We start from the raw sequence: 20,056 nt of genomic DNA, 5'->3' as shown, positions 1-20,056 counted from the left end.
TACATGCAAACATACATAATCTTTAAGGATACCATGCAAAACTCATAAGATTGATTGAAGAATTTAAGTATATATGGAGATTGTAGTATATATGGAGATATTGACTTAGATTTAAATTTATCATTTTTAATATATTCATTTTGAATACATTTCCTCCACCACTGCTTTACTCTGTGGCAAATTAAGGATGTCAGTCTGCCTTACCTGTGTGCACCTTGGATTCTTTTATGTATAACTGACTTTAAATTGCTTGACTTTATAGCCTTAGTCTGGGGACAATTACAATGATGTATTTTTATTTGTATTTTACCCCTGTAATCCATATCAAAAGTTTTGTTGGATTTTATAATTATTAAAATATAACACACAATTTAATAATACACAAAGCAAGAACCACCTCTCATGCCCTAACTGCAAGGAAAACATTTTAAAGGAGACATGTCAGCGTTGAAGCATTTTGAAAAGCAGAATTGCTTAGCTAAAATAGCTAGAACACAGTTTCTATTCCACACTTGTTGATGGTTGCTTGAATTTTCCAGAGAAGAACAAAGTAGCTATTTACGTTGAAGAACTTGCTTCATTATCTCAGTGTCTGTGGACATCTCCTGTACTTGTTCTTCAGATGTTCTTTTCAATGTCTTTTGGTGACACAGTATATAATTGCTCTGGGCAGACTTTGAAGCATTGATGCCCAGGCTAGCATGGGGCAGTGAAACCCTGAAGGAAGAATAAAGGTTAAGCATTTGGCAACCTTCACCTCTTGGCATGTATGTCTCTCTCATACCACCACTCATGAAAATTAATCAAAATGTTGCATAGGTGTAAGCCAGGGAGAAGTGGTGATGACTGACACATTCTCAGATGCGTGGTGGTAAGCGTAGCAGAGGAAAGTGCATAAAATAGCTTCATTAGGTCGAGACGGCATAATGGCCCCGTGTAAGTATTCTTAACATAGTACTGTTTATTTCCTGTTTTTAAATATGCTGAATTTACAATAGCATTCAGTGATGGCACTTTCTTAGTTGATTCTTTTGATGTAGTGCCATCATAATAAAACTTCATAAGCACCTACATCAGCATGTGTTTATCCTCGTGAAGTTACATAGGCCAGTTTGCAAGCTAAGTGTGGGAATTAATTAATTAGAAGTTGAAAGTATGGAATGCTTTCTCTAACTGGTTTCATTCTCATGTCATCTTCTACATATCTAATGTGAGAGCAGATTAACGGTCTGTTCTAGTCAATGAGATTTTCAAACTGGATGATTTTTGTACTGCAATAAGCCCCAAAATAGAAAAAGTTGTGTTTTAGTTGCTGCCAGTAGTACTTCAAATTTTATGCTTCTCATACACGTCTTTTTGAGTTCCCCAATTTGTCTGCAAAGTCAACAGGAGAATGTTCTCCTTATTATTACTTAGATTTGAGCAGGGGAATGTTAAATCACTTTTGCATTGGTAAGAGCGGGAATCCAAAGGCAGTTCTCTCTCCAGATGCCTGAAGTTAAGCATTCAGATTGAAGTACATGATCTAGAAAAGTTGAAAGTGTAAAAAACTGTTACAGGGAAACGTCAAATTTGTGAAAGAGGTGTTAATTCATTACTGAAGCTGAAACACATGTGGATATTGTATCTCTTAAATATTAGTGCACAAAAGATTCTGTAGGAATTGCGCAGATGGAGAGCCTTCTCTGACCGCCCCACCTCTGTTGAAGTTAACATTATCTTAGTGATAAGTGACACGTTTGTACATGAGCTGACAAGAGCTGGCACTAATAATGCTGATGCTGACTTTCATTTATTTATACCAGTGCCTTGGTTTGTGGTTGGGAGATGGAAAATAATTCATAAATGTCAACAAAGTACTTTTGATCTTTAAATAGTTCAGAACAGTATCTCTTGGCCAGTTTATGCTCACTGAAGTAAAATGGATCTCACCTGGAACTACGAAAACTCTGATTCTCCTACACCAGCTCTGCCCCAACACCTGGATCCCTGTTATCAGTTGTATAGCTGATAATTTACAATATTCATAGGGAGCTGTAAATTCCTTGGAGAAAAAGGAGGAGAGAGTAAGCCATCCATGCTGTCCCCTCATCTGTGCTTTAGTCTTTGTAGCTGCTCGATTTTGCATTCAAAGAAATGTCAAAATACACTTCCGTTTAGCATCTTAATCTTTTCATGGCTCATAAACTTCCATCTCTCCTACCTCTGTCCACCTCTGTCCTACTTCATATCTGAAGTTCTCAGGCAGCTACCCCTTTGCCTTTCAGGGCCTCAGTAGTTTTTCAAACATCCTCCTGAGGCTTCTTGGTTCATTCCCGTCCTCAGTTTATTCCATAGTCTGTGCTAGCCCCGTGTTTCTGGGGACATATGCCAGCCTGTGACAGCAGCCAACTGAGGAGTGATTAGAAATTCACTCTCCCTTTTGCACTGTATAAATTTTTGAGTGAGTATTTATTCTGTGCATGTTTGGGTTGAGCTTATGCTGAAAACAGTGCCTCTCCCAGAAGCCATGCCTAAATATGCTTGTTTAGTGAACCAACCCTTTGGTATACGCAGTGCTGGCATGCACCCAATTACTCTCTTTGTACACAATCCCTTTTACTGGGAAATTAATTTCTTTCTCAGGTGTTTGACAGTTTAGTCAAGAACCCTCCATGCCTGAGTTTTCCCATTTGTAAAATGGAGGCTGCACCTCCCTACGTTTTAGGAAGCTTTGAGACTTCATTAACTGAATATTGCAAGCTACTTTAGATCTTTTCTGGAAGGTACTGTAGAAATATTTATAAACATGGCTTGAAAAATATAAACCCTTAGGTGAAAGTGTTTATGAGCTCATGCTATGCAGGAAGACAAAAATGCTGACAATAATTTTGCCTCTGGCTTTAAGATATTTTATCTGTTAAATGTATGATTACACAGTTTTTATTGTTTTGTACATACATACAGTCTGTACTAGCAAGGCTCTGTTGTGGTTTTCATGCTGAAAATATGAAGAGTTTATATTAACATATATTGTGGTATTCTGCTTTGACATTAAGAAACACCTCGATGGAAGAATGTTGGCTTCGAGTATTGTAGCAGTTCTGCTCCAAAAGTTGATTGTATAAAATTGGCATCATCTTATTTAACAAAACTGTGTTTTGCTGTAATCGAGTCATCTTTATTTAATTTAGCACAAAAGACGACAATATGAGAATACTTCAGTTGTTTCCAAGATGTTCTTTCAGGATTTATTAACATACTCATTGACACAAAGTAAACTTTCCATAGTACTTATAAAGTGCAGTCATATTACAGAGGAACTATTAAGGGATGTTTTAAAAACACTCTTACTGCTCGTAGCACCTTTTTTATTTTGTTTCGGTGTTTGGTTTGGTTTGATTTTTTTGCAATATGAGGCCTGAAACTGTGTGTCAGCTGTGCTCCAGTGGTAAGCACCCATGCTCTGATTCTGGAAAGCCTTCTTGCTCAGAGTTTCAGTTATCATGGGCGCTGAAGTTAAAGCAACTTACATTTATACTTGAGATTGAGCACGTGCAGAAGTACTTTCCTTTAGTAGGACATTGAGTTTTTCAGGGTGACTTGCTGGTCTGTTGCTGCTCCTTTCAGTAACAGGCTTCGTTTCTCCAGTTGCCATTTGCAGTTCTGTCTGTTTGACTAGTGGACTGCTGACATTACTGAGCACATAGCGTCTACGTGCCTGAGTTTCTATAGCAAGAGAACAGTAATGACCTCAGAGGACTAATTGGATACTAAATTGATTGATGTTTGTAGAGAATGTTAACTTTCTTCCATTAAGGCATTGCATATATATGTATACATACATATGCATCTGCACACAATATAAGCATGTGCTGGAAAAACAGAAAATGGGGAATTTACTAATAATTAATTAAGTGCTGTTCCATGGTCCTTCTAGTGCTTCCCAATAAGGAATTGTATCAATAATATCAAATTATAATAAGTAGTGATCTTTTATTTATTTTTTTTTTCAGCTACAAGAAAACCAAGATGAAATCGAAAATATGATGAACTCTATTTTTAAGGGTATATTTGTTCATAGATACCGGTAAGAAAATAAGTGCTACAATATGCTACATTAGCAAAGTGTAATCATAAGTAATGCCAAGGACATTTTCTATGTTGATTTTTCTTCTAATGTAATGTTCTGGATGTCACAAAAGCAGTATCAAAATAACTGAAGTTCTGGAAGAAAATGTAAGCGTAACCCCCAGTAATTGCCCAATAGATCTGTCCACACAGCTTTTTTTTTTTTTTTTAATTCAGTAAAACAGCTTTAAGGAGTTGTGGAAGACAACTTCTTCTCTCTAAAAAGAAAAGTTGTCCACAGTAGGAGCATAAACATCACGTATCTTTAGAGTAATCATGATCTCTGTATATCATAATAGGGCAGTTTTGGTTGTTGGGTACCTCTGTCCTGCATTTCCTTTTGTATATCTTATGTATAAACAACACATTTCTGATGTTTTCCATAATAGACATTGACCACAACTGTAACATTATTTTAGGCTTTTTCCTCTTTAAACGGCATAAAGGCACACGAAAACCTTAATTCCACTTAACACATAGCTTTTGCTTGTTAATCGTTTTGGATGTTTTTATCAAGAACATTAAAAAGTAATTGCACTGTTAACACATTACAATTTCTTTCAATAGTTATTATGAGATGTCTTGTGTATAGAAAAACTCATCCGGTTATATATTCATGTGCATGTGTGTATGTGCATGTGTGTGCACTCTATTCTAGTAGATACGGACTGTTGCATGCTATTTTGGAGTGTGGCTTATCAGACAGCAGTAGTCTTTTAAGATAGATTTAGGGTTGTTTTGCATCACTAAATACCTCTAAGCATCTGCAGCATTTTGGTGAACCAACCCTTTAAATGTTAATTAGCTTATCGAAGTCAAAAGATAAAATTCAACAATACTAAACTATGCAATTAACCTTTTGGATTTAAATTCTGGTTTAAGACAACATCGTGTATGAAATCTTTTAGACAAATGGCAGAAAGCAAGAAAAAGGTGTTTGAGAGGAGGGTTAGAATGTGAAAAGGAACCTGTAGTGGGGCAGAGGGATAATTGTAATTATGGAGAAAGGTGTGCAGGAAACTTTGGAAGAGGCCTGTGGTAGGAAATATGTGACTGAACAGCACAGTGGAGTTGGAGCATGTCTCTTCACATCAGTGCAGATTAACCAGGTTACTTTATATTACCTTCAGCTTTGGTCTTGATTAACCTAAGCTGCTGATCAAATGGACTGAGAGAGCTCAGAAGGTACAATGAGCAGCCACTGTAGCACTGTAGTCTGAGAAGCATATCCCAGTTATCCATTGTAGACTCTGTTTCAGTGTCCTAAATATTCTTGGCCTTGATCAAAATATTCAGATGTAATTTAGCATGAAATAAATGCTATTTCCTGCCAGTGTTTGCTATGGTTTGTCCTAAATTTAATGGGCCTGACTTGATAAATCAACATTTTAGAAGCAGCCAGTGAATTTTTTATCTGATCCTCCATGTCCAAAACTCTTTAGGAAGTTCCATCAGGGGGGCATCTTTACTAAAAGTAGGAACATAGGTTGTGAATTTTGCTGCAAATGGCTATCTGAGTGTTTCCCATTCACCTCACAGACATTATTTTGCAATTTGTGCTGTATGGAAGGTCAGAATATATATACTAAATCTCATAATTAGTTTAATAGCTTTATTCTTTGTGTCTGTCTTTCTCTCTTGGAGTGAATGTTTGTAGTGCCTAGGGATTCCTGAGAATCTTTGGATTGAGAATCAGTTTTTCATTGTCTGCCTAGGGAAGGTTGAATGTATTCTTACAGAAAAGATAATTTTTCCTGATTTTGGCTGGCTGTGTTGCATGATTAAATAGCTGTTGACACTTGAGTTCTTCTTGGGATTGCCATTAAATCCTTCCAAAATGCTTCACAGTTACCAAATTTATAAGGTGGTGAAATAACCTACTTGGATCTGTGAACTCAGGCTGTCATCCCCTAGAAGAAATATCTATATGGCTACTTCACGTGGCTGCATATGTGGTTGCCCCTTTTTTTGTTTCATACTTAGCAGACTTACAGATTGCTATTTGTCTTGAATTCTGATTCCTTCCACCCAGGTTTTGCTTTTAAAATAGTTATAATTCTGTGTAAGAGATTTACTATTTTAGTGTGAATTAATATAGAGTTAGACAGAAATATATATATATATGTGAATATATGTGTAGTTTTAATTAAAACTTCATTGTGGCTGCATTCTCTGTTACAAATGCAATTTTTGTAGTGCAAACCCTTGAATGTAATATTTTAGCACATTCATCCTTACAGCATCTAAAACCTGTTTGAGAATTCCCTGGTAGGAACAGCTTGTTTAATGACTTACCCTGCTTGTAATGCACCTTGTCTACATGGTGGATTGACAATTGCCTTCTAGTTTTTGAGGTTATAGCATAACTGTCTTCAGGGAGTTTGACAGACCAGTTTTAATGACTCTGTTTGGAAGTTGGTAGAATCAGTCTGTCTCACTTTGGACAGAGAGGCAGCAACAGTGATTTGATGACACGTCTAGAAATTCCCCAATCGCATTCATACGTTATCTTTAAATGCATGTTTTATGTTGTTACATTGCTACAGTCTCCTCCTTATGATAAGAAGTTTAATGAGAAAAACAGAGACATGACTTTAGAAATGTCTCTTCTAGTCATGTGTGATACTACGATTGTTTGTTGTGTCCATGTAGAAATTGTGGTTTTCACCTTGGTGCCTGGAAGGTGTTACAGAGTCTTCCAATGTGAAGGTTGGAAGGACGTAGGCAGTTACAGTATGGATAGTATAGCAGTTTTGTTATACTATATTCTGTGAATTTATGCAATAAATATCTTGAGCATAAGATTAGGAACATTTTATTTACATTTTGTAAAATTGAAGACTTTAGGAAAAATACAATTGCACTTAGCAATTATTCTCTTGCTTAAAGCTTGAAATTTATTTTTTTCATAAGTTAGATTTGGGGGGGAGCTCTGCTTTAGAATGAAATCAATATTTATTACTGTTCACAAAGGTTTTTGTTTGTTTTTTTTTTAAAAAAAAAAAAACAAACAAAGTGAAAACAAAAACACGAAACAAGGGTCTCAGTTATAAGCAAGACCAGTGTTTGCAAAGCACCATTCCCTTCTTCTACGCAGTGGCTCTCAATGTTCTTTTATTACAGCTGAAATTTGGAACTGTGAAGCAGTGCCAGCTGGAGTGGCACAAGCAATTTCTCATAGTAACAGATGTCTCAGAGATGAAATTACTAAAGGGCCAGATGGCCCCAATCCCTTTTCCCGTTGTTTAGCTGTCGTTCATTATTAGTAAATATGCCATGCTCTATGTCAATCAGGCAGGAAAGTGCCAATCAGATTCAAGTCATTTCCATTCCTGATCTCTTTAGATGATCTCTCCAGACAGTTTCCTGCTCCGCTACCTCAGTAAGAAGCTCATCAGTCTGTCTTTGCCTCTTCCATCACTTGCCACAGTCAGAATGTAGGAAAAAAAAAAGCAAGAAAAATAGAAGAAACTAATATTGACGTATAAACATTTTTCCTGGCTTTTGTTCCAAGGGCTTTCGTGTGCTGCATGAAGCAGGTTCTGTTGACATAACAAATTCCATTCTTCCTCTTTGCCAGGCTCCTTTGGTAAAACCAAGTAACTTTCTTCACCTTGCAGTTATTCTGCATCTCTAGCTGGAAACTGAAGTCAAGCCTGCTTAGCAAATCACAGTGACAGTGTTTCAGAAATAATTATTGAGAGGAAGTCTGTAGCACTTGGATTCATAATTCTGTTTGAAAAGAGGGAAGGAAAAGGTGAAGTAATAGACTAAGAGGCAAAATAGAATGAGATTTTTTTTGAGATAATGGAAACATATCTGAATGTAGAGAGATTGAGATGATGAGATGGATCATGAGTGAGCACTACATAGTGACAAGTCCTATATAGTGAAGTTCATTCAACCCAAGTAAAAGCAAAATATTATAGCTACAGCAGTGGAAATGAGTAAATGAGGTAAATGGTATGTGTCTGTAATTTGGTTAACTTTTTTTTTTTCTTGCTAGTGATGCTATTGCTGAGATTAGAGCTGTCTGTATTGAAGAAATTGGTGTCTGGATGAAAATGTACAGTGATGCCTTCCTGAATGATAGCTATTTAAAATATGTTGGTTGGACACTACATGACAGGGTAAGTATTGTGTATTACTGTACGTAGAAGAGTATACTGTAAATAGCTACTCTTCTACTACCCAAGACGTGTACTATATCATCTTTGGTTTATAAAGAGATCATTCTTTTTTCCTGCAGTTCATTTATCTTTCAACCAGTGTTTTTTGTTGCATTCACTTAAATCAGGATACAGTTATCCCAAATCACATGATGATTCATGTGGTTTTTATTTTTTCAATCTCTCTTAGAGTATCTTAATGGAAAATTTTGCATGCTGCTTTTCTTCTAATTAAAAGAGAAGTAGTCTTGCTGGACATTCCTTAGAACCCTTGTGTCTGAAGCAGAATCAAAATGAGATTTCCAGTCAACTCTTCAATTTGCATTGCTCACTAGTTAGAGGAAAGAGAGCATCTCTGTGTCCTAGAATTAACTGAACGGGCCTGATTGGTGCCTCAGTAGTGGAATTCTCAACAATTCATTTTCTCTTTACTATTTTAGGTTTACAGGCATTTCAGCTCCAGCTGCCTTTAAAGGACATTTTTCTAACCTTATTCCTCCATCTCCTGAAAGCATCCATCAGTTCTTTGTGGATTCTTCAAATCTGTCACTTGGTGCCAGCTTAGAAGAGCTCAGATAGTTGGTTGAGTTAGTTTTGGAGAGCAGCCATCACCCTGGCCTTTCTTGCAGTAGAAATTGTTCAAGGTCCTCTCTAGCTTTGTATTAAAAAAAAAAAAAAAGTTGAAAGGTTAGGTGGAGTTGAGAAGATACATATATCTGAAGGTTCTTTCCTGTCTGACCACTGTTTGTTCTTTAGTACTAATGGTATCCACAACCTGCCTTTTCTGGGTGGTTTCAGGCCCACACACCAGTCAGTTCCTGCAAGAGTGGACCATTTCTAATGCTAATAGAACAGGGTTTTACACTGCTGACTGTATGGGATTTTTTTCTACACCAGGCTACAAATGGGATTAGCTATCCTCCCACTTTCACCAAAATTACTAGAAATACTTCTTTTACTCTAAACAGTCTTGCTAGGAGTGTCCAAGAAAAGCAGGTGAGACCTACATATACTGTTGAAATGCTCGTTAAATTCTGGCATGCTGGTTTAGACTACTCTTTTTTCTCTAATAATGCTGCTGGAAAAATTCAGAAGTCTGCAAGTTCATTCTGATGACTTGCATAACTAATAGTTACCATCTTTTTTTTAAAAGGTGTTTTTTTTTCTATAACTTCAGACAGCATATTCATGTAAAGGACATGACTTGGTCACTCTTTTGCTGAAGTCTGAAGAAGATCATTTAGGAAGAGACTATACTGCTGCTGAATCTTTTGCTTTAGCTATAGCTGTCACGGATATGCATCTTCCTTTGACTTGGACCAGCAGTTTACTTGTTAAGAATAGCCTCTGTGGTTTAGACACCAGATATGCAATTGCTTTCCTCTCTAAACCTGCCAAACTTCTACATTTCATCTCAATTTTAGAAGACTTGAGTAGGAGGAAGATCCTCGTTACAGCTGTAATGAGCCCTAACAATTATTTACTCTACAGACACTATTGAGAGTGCGTACCTAAAGGCAACATTGAAGTTTTGGGCACTCTAATCCCAGCAGAACATTTTCACAAAGTAGCACTTCAACGTTAGAGAGAATCTAGTATTGCTGTGCTTCACAGCTATCAATCACTTTCTAGTGTGTGTGAAGTCCAGCCATTTCTCACATAACTCCTTTTAACCATCTGTGAAATCTATCCATTCCTCAAGGCACTATCTGTGACTTGTGTTAGCTTCTCACATTGTGATCTGTTGCACCCAGCAATTTCTCATGTCATGTCCAATAGTTTTCTCACATCCTCCAGAGTCTAATCATGTGTCTGCAGCCTTAACATATATTTTACCTCAGCTATCCTGAAGTTAATATGTTCTTTCCTATCAGACAAATTTTCAATTACCGTGTTGCATTAGAAAAAATAAAAGTTTTCCATCTGGACCAGACATGGAAGAATACCACCAAGCTGATGTCCTGCCCCTGCTGTTTTGTAATATTTATTGTTGCAAGCCTCAGATGTGCCTTGGGGTTCTCAGTCTATAAATCACTAGCTAATCTGACTGTTTAGTAGCCTGATATGCATGCTATGTGATGTTTTTTTTTTTCTTTGATGTGGTGTATGCTTACTATATAGGGTGAGACAGATTGCATGTAGAATAGGGGAAGAGTCAGAGTTAGCTGAACTATGTGCCAAAGGATGAAAAGGAAGCAAGTGGAGAGAAAGAGACATTTGGGGGACAGAATGAAGGGGGGAAGTGCAAAAGGAAGCACTTACTGAAAAAAGATTGAGTAAGAACCAGTTAAAAAATGCAAGCCCTCCAAAAGTACAAGATCTCTTAATAGCTTGGTTTTCATTGGCACTGTCTGAAAGACTTGCCTACTGGTACCCCAGTTTCTTGGTTTTGCTTTGCTTTGACCAGGACGTAATTTTTGCTGTAATCAGTACTTAAAATAATGTAGATTTGAAGGCTGAGGCAATAGTCATAAGGTATTTCTATTTCATATGAACAGAAGCCAAACCAAAATGATTAACTTCTCTGGAAGCTTATTTCTACTGAAAAAAGAGGAGGCAGCAGCGCAAGAGATCATGAGCAGTTTCATGTTCTACTTCAGAAGGCATACAAATTAAACCACAGGGAAGACATAGTTCTTACATTTCTTTGTAGTAGCTCCAGTGTGGTCTTTTGGAGGTAGGATACAGCAGTTTAGTTATAATTTGTAAAATTCATCTATTTTCTATGTTAATCCTGTCCCTTTCCTGGATTTCAGATGAGTATCTTGAGTATCTTAGGACATTTTGCTTTTTATTCAAGACCATTTTCTTGTTTAAATATGGGCTTCTAGGTCTGTATTTCTCTCCTTTTAAGCTGCTTTTTCTTTAATGTAGATCTGGGATCATGAGGTAAAACCATTCTAAACTGTAATGTAACTCCATTAAAAAAATCCCTTTAAAAAAAAAAAAGGCAAGTCAGACTGCCCAGTCTTAATTTTCTTCTACTTAATTGATGCACGGAACTATTTCAAAACCATAATTGTATCTCTTGATACCTAGACAATCCTGATTTGGGGAAAGTTGGAGAGTACAAGAAATGCACTAGATGATACACAACATCTTCAGAAATGGTGTTGTGTGTGCCTGTGCAGACAGCGTACAAGTTCTGCTTGCCTCCTGTCAGGAATACTCCTGACATAGGTACTAATGTGCTACAAGGCATTGTAGTCTGTTTCCCTCTGGCAGGGTAACTTTCTGTCATTAGGCAGCAGATGACCTCAAAATATGCCACCCTACAGCATTAAAATCGTGATTGTGGGAGTAATCATCTTCGTGTTACCTGCACCTTCTTCTGGTGTGTGAGGTGACACATAGCAGTGCACCTATAGTGAGAATTTAGAGAGAATTCTGGTTATCACTGGAAGAGAGCAAATGAATGCTCAAAAGTATCAGCTAGATGAGAATTATGAAGGATCTGAGTTGGCTTGATGCCAGGCTGTATGTCACTGTGAGGCTTACACAGGAGTTACAGGTCACTGGCTCAAGTCCTGTATATAACATGTAAAAACAAAATAAAAATGGTGTGCTTCTGTCAGGATGGATTCTTCTTTGCAGGTCTGCCATATTAAAGAGTGCTTTGACTAGAGCATGGCTCACCCAGATAGCCTAAACTACCCCACACTGCTGGCGTGAAAGGTGCATGTATTGCTTTTTGCTTCACTAGCAATGGTAACAATTTTTACTCTACAAACAGAAGTGTCAAGAGGATTATTTGATCAGAAAGAGGGAAAATATGAGAAATGTTTGTCATTTAATGGTGCCGATAAACATTCTATGTTTTTGTTTCATATTTTAATTTCATATTATAAATAAAAGAAGGCAGTTACAATTAATTAGTGTAAATAATTTCTCATATTTTTGAAAAAGAATGTTAAATGATTATTTATATATTTTTATTAGCTTTCATATATGAAACTTTTGAGAGAAAGAGAATTACAGGAATAATTAGACAGGAGAAAGAGGCAAGCATAGAACATGACAGTGTGACTGAATTCAGGATTCTGCAATCATCAAGTGTCCCAATTACAAATTGGATTAAAAAAGTAATAATTTTTCTGGAAGATTTGGGAAACTTAGGAGAATGAAAGACCTTAGGAATTAGGATGCTGAGAATGCAACCAGTCCGTCCATTATTTGCTTAGAAAATGGCTATTTTTTCAGACATGTTCTTTCTGTGCGTAAAGCATATATGTGACTACAGGAAAGTAGTTGGAAACTGATGCTCATTTTCTTTAATGGAATTAAAGGTTTTGCTTGGTTACAAATACTTGCCTTCTTAGGTTGACATAAACTTCAACTCAGAATTGCAGAAAATCTGGCTAAAAGCTAGTCTGGGAAATAATACTGCTTATATCTCTCTTACTTGGGGCAGAGTCCACGATATACCTGCAGTATTTCTCTAAACGTTTTTTCTAAAAAAAAATATAGTATTGGTTCTTCCACAGCTTTCTGTGGAAGCTTATTTGAATGCTTAACTGTTTGCAACTAAATGTTCTTTCTTGCATAAGCTAAAAATTCTGTGCATAATTTTATTTCTTTTCCTACCCACTGTGCACATAAAAAATAACTAGTCCTTCAAACCAAGCTATTTTTTTGTTGTTGTACTACAAAGATATTTACAGAATGTTTTCTTCATTACATCTTCTGTCCATTCCTATTATGCCCTGGCCTTTCTTATTTTGTTTTCTTATTTTGTTTTTCTTTTTTTTTTCTCTGAATTCCTCTTGTGCTTGACCTCCTAACAAGTTCCTTAGTTGAGTAAGTTAATCTCTTAGTTACATAAGTCTCTTCATTTTATTGCCCCGAATCAATGTGTTTCCACCTTTTATCCTAAGTTTCTTAGGAATTACTTGAACTTGAACATCTGTACCCTTGGTAGGCAAGAAAATTCTGCTGTGTTTTTCCCCATAAATATTTGGGACGTTGAAATCTTACATTAATGCTCACTTTCTGTACTCCTTATGGTTCTCATAGTTACTCAGGAAGCTTCTTGTGTCTGGTATATTGATGATCCATGGCACATTTTCCCTCATCCATTCTGGACTTCAGCGCAGTATAACCATGTACAGCTTCACTTCTGCCTTTTTTACATTCTCATCCAGGTCATTGCTGTTTGTGCTTAGTTGTGGGTTTCTGTCAATAATCTCCACTGACGCCATTTTAAAACCTTCATAACACGATTAGCAAACAAATATGCTCTTCCCTCTCTGAAGTGATGAATTTCAGCCTTGAACACCAGTTTAAAAAGCTGGCCTTTTTGCTGTCAGAGACAGTAAGTCCTCTTAGTATTTGTCTGCCAAGAAGGGCAGTCATCTCCAGGGGTTGCCTCTGTCCGTGCCTCTATCTTCTATTGCCATTTTTTAAGTTGGTGAAAAGGAGACTTAAAAAATTGATTTTTAGCTTCTGTTTCTATGTCAGTCTCTGAATGTTCATTCAGGTTTGAGCCTGAGCAGTTTTTTAAATACAGACTTGATTATAGAATAGACAGACTCAGAAATGAAAAGCAGGTTTGGGTTTATAACCTTTTTATTATCTACAAATATTTTTTAACAAGAACCCATAGTTTACCAAGACTTTACCAAGACCGTAAAGTATGTTTGCAGCCAGCCAGATGATGCACGTGTGTCCTGGGGAACCATGTATCATCAGTGTTCCTATAGGTGACAAACCTTGATCTGTAGCCATGGGCTTGCAATGTCCACATTTCCTGCCTACAGCCCACCAGATCAAAGCAATCCCTATCTAAAGGGTAGCTGGGAGTTAGGTTCTGCCCAACAGAACGACTCAGACATACAGCCTACACTCAATCATTTGAACACTTGTCCATTGATTGTAAGCAGCAGGTATCAGGAAAAATTTACTTGTTAGTCTCTTGCCTAAAGGTAAATTGCTGTGCTGTCTTTTCACCAACCACCTTAAAATCAGATGTCTTCATTTTGTATTTGCTTACAGGCTTGTTTGTCTTTTTGTACTGTGGAGTTACTTGAAAGGAAAAGGGAAACAGTGAGAGACATTAAAGTAATGGCACCTTAAATTCTTTATACATGCAAATAGAAAATTTAACATTGTTTGTAGGCAGCTGCATGTGGTTTTTGGTTTTTAGCTGAATTGCAAATTGGCTTTGGTAACTCGTTAGCATAAATTTGTAAATGTATGTTAAACAAATTATGAAATGATATTATTTAATATTCATGTGCATTTGATTAGGATATTATATCAGCTAATCTTAGTGTGTTTTATTTAGCAAGGTGAAGTGAGGTTGAAGTGTTTGAAAGCTCTTCAGAGTCTGTATACCAACAGAGAGTTATTTCCAAAACTGGAGCTCTTCACTAATAGATTCAAGGTAAGAGAAGTACAAAAAATAAAAGTATCATCTATCTCATCACGTTCCAGTCTTTGACTCATGTATTAAATGCAAAAATACACTTATTTACTTGTCACAAGGCTTGTAACTACCATAGCAAAACTATTAATGAATGCTGAGATTAAGACAAATTAATTTTACAGTGTTTATCTTGTAAAATTTGTCTGGCTTGGCCACAGTGATTATTTATCTGTATTATTGTCGTTTATTCATTGTCATTATTCAATCTGCTTCTGCTTATTTAATTTTAGATTTACTGAATTTTAAGGACTTGTACAGGGGTTATCACATAAAATAAATCCAAATGTAACAGTCTGAAAAAAATGGTTCATAAGACAGGAGTTTACAGCGCACTTTCACTCCTCCTCCTCCTCCTCCTCCTCCTCCTCCTCCTCCTCCTCCTCCTCCTTCTCCTCCTTCTCCCTCCCCTATTAATTTTTGATTAATAACAAGAGTGTGTCTGTTAATTCATTTTGTGGCATATCAGTGTTATTTCACAAGTGAAGTTATCTGGAGAGATGACTGTGGAAATGCTGTCATTGCTTATGCTTGGATGCTCTGTAAAGAAAGCTTCCAAGTGCTGTCACCAGTTCAGCTGGCACCTTTTACCATAGCTTTTGCGTTTTGGACACAGAACTATGGTAAAGGCTATCACCCCAAGGAAAGACTAATTTAATTTATTTTTGTTTAAATCATGATTACAATGATGATGAAAAATCCTGTTTAGAAAAGAAGTGGAGATTTAAATACTCATAAATAAATACTGTGCAGCAGACTGAAAAACTTACTGTAGATTTTATACTGTTTCACTGGTTATGTCTGCCATTGCAGTTACTCTTACGTCCTCCAGTTTGATCTAGAAAAGCAGAAAATACAGAGAACTTGCCATATACTTATTCTGTATAAACAACTGATAAAAACACATTGGTAATCAGCCTTTCACTACCACATTCATTTGAGAGATGGAGAAGAAAACATGCTGTGGTAAAATCTAGGTAATAAGAAAGTCTATTTGTCCAAAATAATAGTTATATAATAGAACAGACTATTGAGAAAGGTGATGGAATCTCCTTCTTCTGCGTTTTTTTTAAGGGCAAGTTAAATAGATACTGTCAAGACTGAGCTAGAGATAGTTGATTTTAAAGTAGGAGATGTGAGATCCCTTTTGTGAGATCCCTTCAGCGCCTATATTCTTCTGATGTTGTAAAGTCAGTTTCTGTAACTATTGCAGTAAACACAAAATTTCCTCTCATAGAAGAGTACCTGGCAAACAGGGATGGTAGAAGCTTCACACTACTTCTGTAGCACCTCCATAAGTCTGGTTTGCTTAACATCTCAGGACAACCAGAAATGCTAGTTAGCTCTCCAGAAACATGAACCCTCCAAGCCTCTGCAGCATTTCTTGTTCCTTCTGTGCAGACTTAAAGATTTGCTTGTATCTGCTGTTTCTCTAATGTGATTTCTTTGAAATAGGCATCTAAAACTCTCATGGTCCTATATCTGCTTCTCTTTACTAGATGTGCTGGATGCTTGCTTTTCTCTTAGCCTGCTACACTTTAATTTGTAGCTGAATAATTATGCTTTGAGTCTGAACCTGTCCCGTCCATCAGCAAAACTGACCATGGGAGGCACTGTGAGAAATGATTATGAAGTAACGTGCTTCAAAAATCTACAGGAACATGAAACATCTAAATACTTCTTCCTGGCTTTTTTTACAGTGCAGACTATTTTCTTTGTTAGAAGTCATGTTAGCCTGTACATTGTTTCTTGGTTTAGAATGGAGCAAAGAATTTTCACTTCTGTCAAAAGGAAAAATCAGAGGAAAGAGGGCCCTGTTAGGAGTCTTATCTTTCCTCTGTTCCAGTAAAGATGTTTTGTCCATATAAATCTGTTTCATTATGAAGTAAATTATGGAAGAGGTGAGTTCAAAGTCTGCGTGAGCATAGGGAAAAAAAATGTTCAACATGACGGAAGATTCACCTGTTTCTGTTCCAGCCGCATTCAGTAGAACAAAAAGCTGCCCTTGCCTGCACGTCAGCTTACAGCTGTGCTGCAGGGATGCAGGCACCAGGCTGGAGTAGACTTTCAAATTAAGACTCTTTGTGTCTATGATACCAAACTTAAATGCTGTGCCACCACAAACTCCACCACCACCCCATGCAAAATGCTAAATGCTCTTCTCGGTTCCGTGGCTCCTTAAACGTATTTCAGCAGCAGCCCTGAATTCACCCGCGCAGTTCAGCTGCAGTTCAGCTCAATCCATTCAAATTGTCAGGAGAAATCTCTCTAGAGATGGTCTAGTTAAAAGCATAAACTAATTTGTTCCAGAATTACTTGTATTGGCTTGTTAATATTTTACCACATAGCCATGTGAAGGATCTGATAATGTCACTTCTCCAAAGGGAAGATGTCTGTTGTTTGCAGCATTTCTGTTTGTGTTGCTAGTACTTGATATGCCCGAAAATAAGTCCTGTCTACCCCCCCCCGCCCCCGACAAAAAAAAAAAGCTTTGTCCATGTTTGTCCATCAAAGAAAAGACTTTTGTTTTGTGGTCTGATACAAACATTATTTGAAGCAATACGGAAAATATGTGAATTAGCTCTTTTGCAGTGCAAAGGCAAAGCATCAGCAGATATAGCTGTAGCCACTTATTTCCCGGTCCTCATCCCTGACCCTTTGCAAGATGGTGCTGTCTCCATGTCTTGAATGGCAGCAGGGAATTTGTTCTTCAGCCAGTATTGTTCACAGCCTAATAAATAATGCAAAGTGATCTTTATAGTGTAAATTAAAATTTCAAGTTAAAAATACAGATGTGTTTTATTCTGCTGCTGTACAATGGCATGGAAAATTTCTGTCAAAGCAGATTGAACAGCTGGGTTTTGGAACTGAGAACACTGCTGAAATTTCATCTTCTGGGACATTAGGTGTTAAAGTCTCATTTTCAAGGGTCGTGGTATTGGGCTTACAGGTACCATCACTGAGAGATACTGGCATTTGGGCAGAAAATAAGAAATTACACATCCATGCTGTTAATGCTATGCCTGGTGTTCCCGGCAAAACTGAGTGAACAGGCTTTTTGGATAAAGAAGCATTGTCGCATCTGTCATTGTCAAAGACTCCAAATTCAGAGAGCCCTTGCTCTGTAGTCAGGAGAGAAGAGCCCTTCCCTTCCAGGATTCCTTCAGAGGTGTAAAAGGAGTTTTACACTTGTGTTCTTACTCCTTTCTGTGCAGTTAGTTGTCTCCTTGTGGTTCCTGCCATTTCAGATAGACTTTGAAGAGCTGTGTGAAATTCCACCGATATTTTTAAGAATAGTATTGCTCTCACAGTTCCTTCTCTTGATATTGGTATTGTTAGTTGTTGTTGCCTGGCCACGAACTTTGGAAAATTGGCAGCAATTTTCATCTTGTACACACACAGAATTTCCTATTTGGAAAATTATTTCACTGAGTCTCTTCTCACAGTCTCGAAGACTGTCTAGTTGTAAGAGTTAAATGCATCAGATTTCCGAAGAACTTAATGGTGACAGAGGTGCAGTCAGTATTAGTGACAAGAAGTGTCTCTGCAGACCTGTTTTTGTTAAGTAGGAAACATTTAAGACAGCCACAATGCATTACTTATATACTATTTCTAAATTTCAATATTGAAATAAGCATCTGTTGCTTTATATACACAGTCAGCCTTTTATGCCTGGAAGAGTAAAAAAGATGTAAACACTTTATTCTGTTCTGATTTATTCTTGGCGACTTGTGCTGTTGCTTTCTAATACACACTTACTTTTCTTCTTTTCCTGCCTTCTATTTTTCACATCTCCAAATGTCATATATTAGTACATAGTCCTTTATGAATCAGTTCAAGTCACAGAAATAAAGTTTTATTTCAAATGGCCCAATTTATTTTCATTAACTTGATCAGTCAAACAAAAAACATCAAGACATATGACATTTTTATGGATGGATAGAAATTCTCTCCACATAGGGAGGACAGCAACATTTGCTAATCACATGTATTGTAGGTAGACAGTGAGCAAACTGAAACTAAGCATATAAAGAACTTCAGGGGGCTTCTCCTCGTAACTGCTGGGTCCTTAGAAGGTGTAAAATCATCATATTTGATAGGAAAGTTGTATGCTTTTCTGTGCTGGAAAGAATATAGGAAAATACAAAGTCATACCGCGGAATTTCCCACTTGCTTGTGGAAGGTCTGTAGTGTAGTAGTTGAGGCCAGCTTAAAACCTCAGTGTTGCCAGGCATAAAGGCCCCAGCTTTATAGGCAATATACAGGTGCATATATTCATGTGCAGTTTTCTGCACAGTATTTCCAAATATGCATAATGTGCAATATTATTGCATATATATAACTTTATCTAAAATTATTTGTTTACAGGGGAATGAAGTAGGGCTTTTTTTCTGTCACCAACTCAAACACATTCCTTCTGAAGAGAGAAATGTTAAGTAAGACCAATGCAGAACAATGTTTCAACTCCAAAGCCTTCTTGCTTTTTTCTTGGAAATTATACAAGCTTTTTTTTCCCATTCCTGTGCACATACCTATTTTTATTTGTGCACATAGCACACAGCTTCCTAAGATGTAAATTAAATGATTGAATGGTATCAAAGGGTTTTCATGTGTCCAGTTGAAAGATCTTTCTTCACAAGAGTACTTATTTTTTCCTATAGCATTCTAAATCGGATAGCTTTTTGTGTGTGTGTTTTTTGTCACTGTAATAAAATTCCTTTTCAGGATCGCATTGTATCAATGACACTTGATAAGGAATACGATGTTGCTGTGGAAGCCATTCGATTAGTCACGCTAATACTTCAGTGAGTATTTTTCAAAATTAGTGTATTCCCTCTAAAAGTTACTTAAGCCAGTAATATTTAATTGATTTGATTTCTTCACTTGCGTAATGAAGTCAATCTGATACTTTACATTTACTATGAAGTTGAACTAAATATATAATGGCGTGATCATGAAGCTAAAATGAAATACTCGATCTCATAGAAATGCAATAGGCAAAGTATAAAAACATATATATTTATTGAGACTCTTAGTTTTAGTGCATCCATTGTTGAGGAAAAATGCGAGGCAGCATTTATGCCATTTGCCAAGGGCAAAATGATTGTCCTTCCCAAAGCGTGCGAGCACGAGTTACATTTGCTGAAGTAATTCAAGTAGTAACAAAGCAAAGATGGTGGGTTAGGAGATTTGATTATCTGACAGAGCTGGGAAGAGAATCATCTGGCAAGTACGTTGACAGGGAGAAAATGGTTGCTTCAACACCCTTACTTGGGTTATGTGGAGGTGGTGGTACCTTGCAGTTTAAAACACTGGGCCTGGCAGTAGGAGACATGCTTCCAGGCCCGAGCTCTTT

At 37.0% G+C, this 20,056-nt stretch overlaps 1 protein-coding gene across 9 annotated transcripts in view; it reads left to right on the top strand.

Moving 5' to 3' along the window:
- STAG1 (STAG1 cohesin complex component) overlaps window positions 1-20,056 on the top strand; it is a 185,922-nt gene that overhangs the window by 107,564 nt on the left and 58,302 nt on the right. For all 9 annotated transcript variants that reach the window (XM_080604104.1, XM_080604103.1, XM_080604102.1 and 6 more), the window contains 4 exons: window positions 3,996-4,069; window positions 8,117-8,240; window positions 14,563-14,661; window positions 19,426-19,505. In XM_080604104.1, the coding sequence (XP_080460230.1) occupies window positions 3,996-4,069; window positions 8,117-8,240; window positions 14,563-14,661; window positions 19,426-19,505 (377 nt within the window). The remainder of the gene's footprint in view (window positions 1-3,995; window positions 4,070-8,116; window positions 8,241-14,562; window positions 14,662-19,425; window positions 19,506-20,056) is intronic.

This window comes from Anser brachyrhynchus, assembly GCF_964034855.1.
Source record: "Anser brachyrhynchus genome assembly, chromosome: 9".
Lineage (NCBI taxonomy): Eukaryota > Metazoa > Chordata > Aves > Anseriformes > Anatidae > Anser > Anser brachyrhynchus.
The sequence above is the reverse complement of the archived record's forward strand: the minus strand, read 5'-3'. Positions and strand labels throughout refer to the sequence as shown.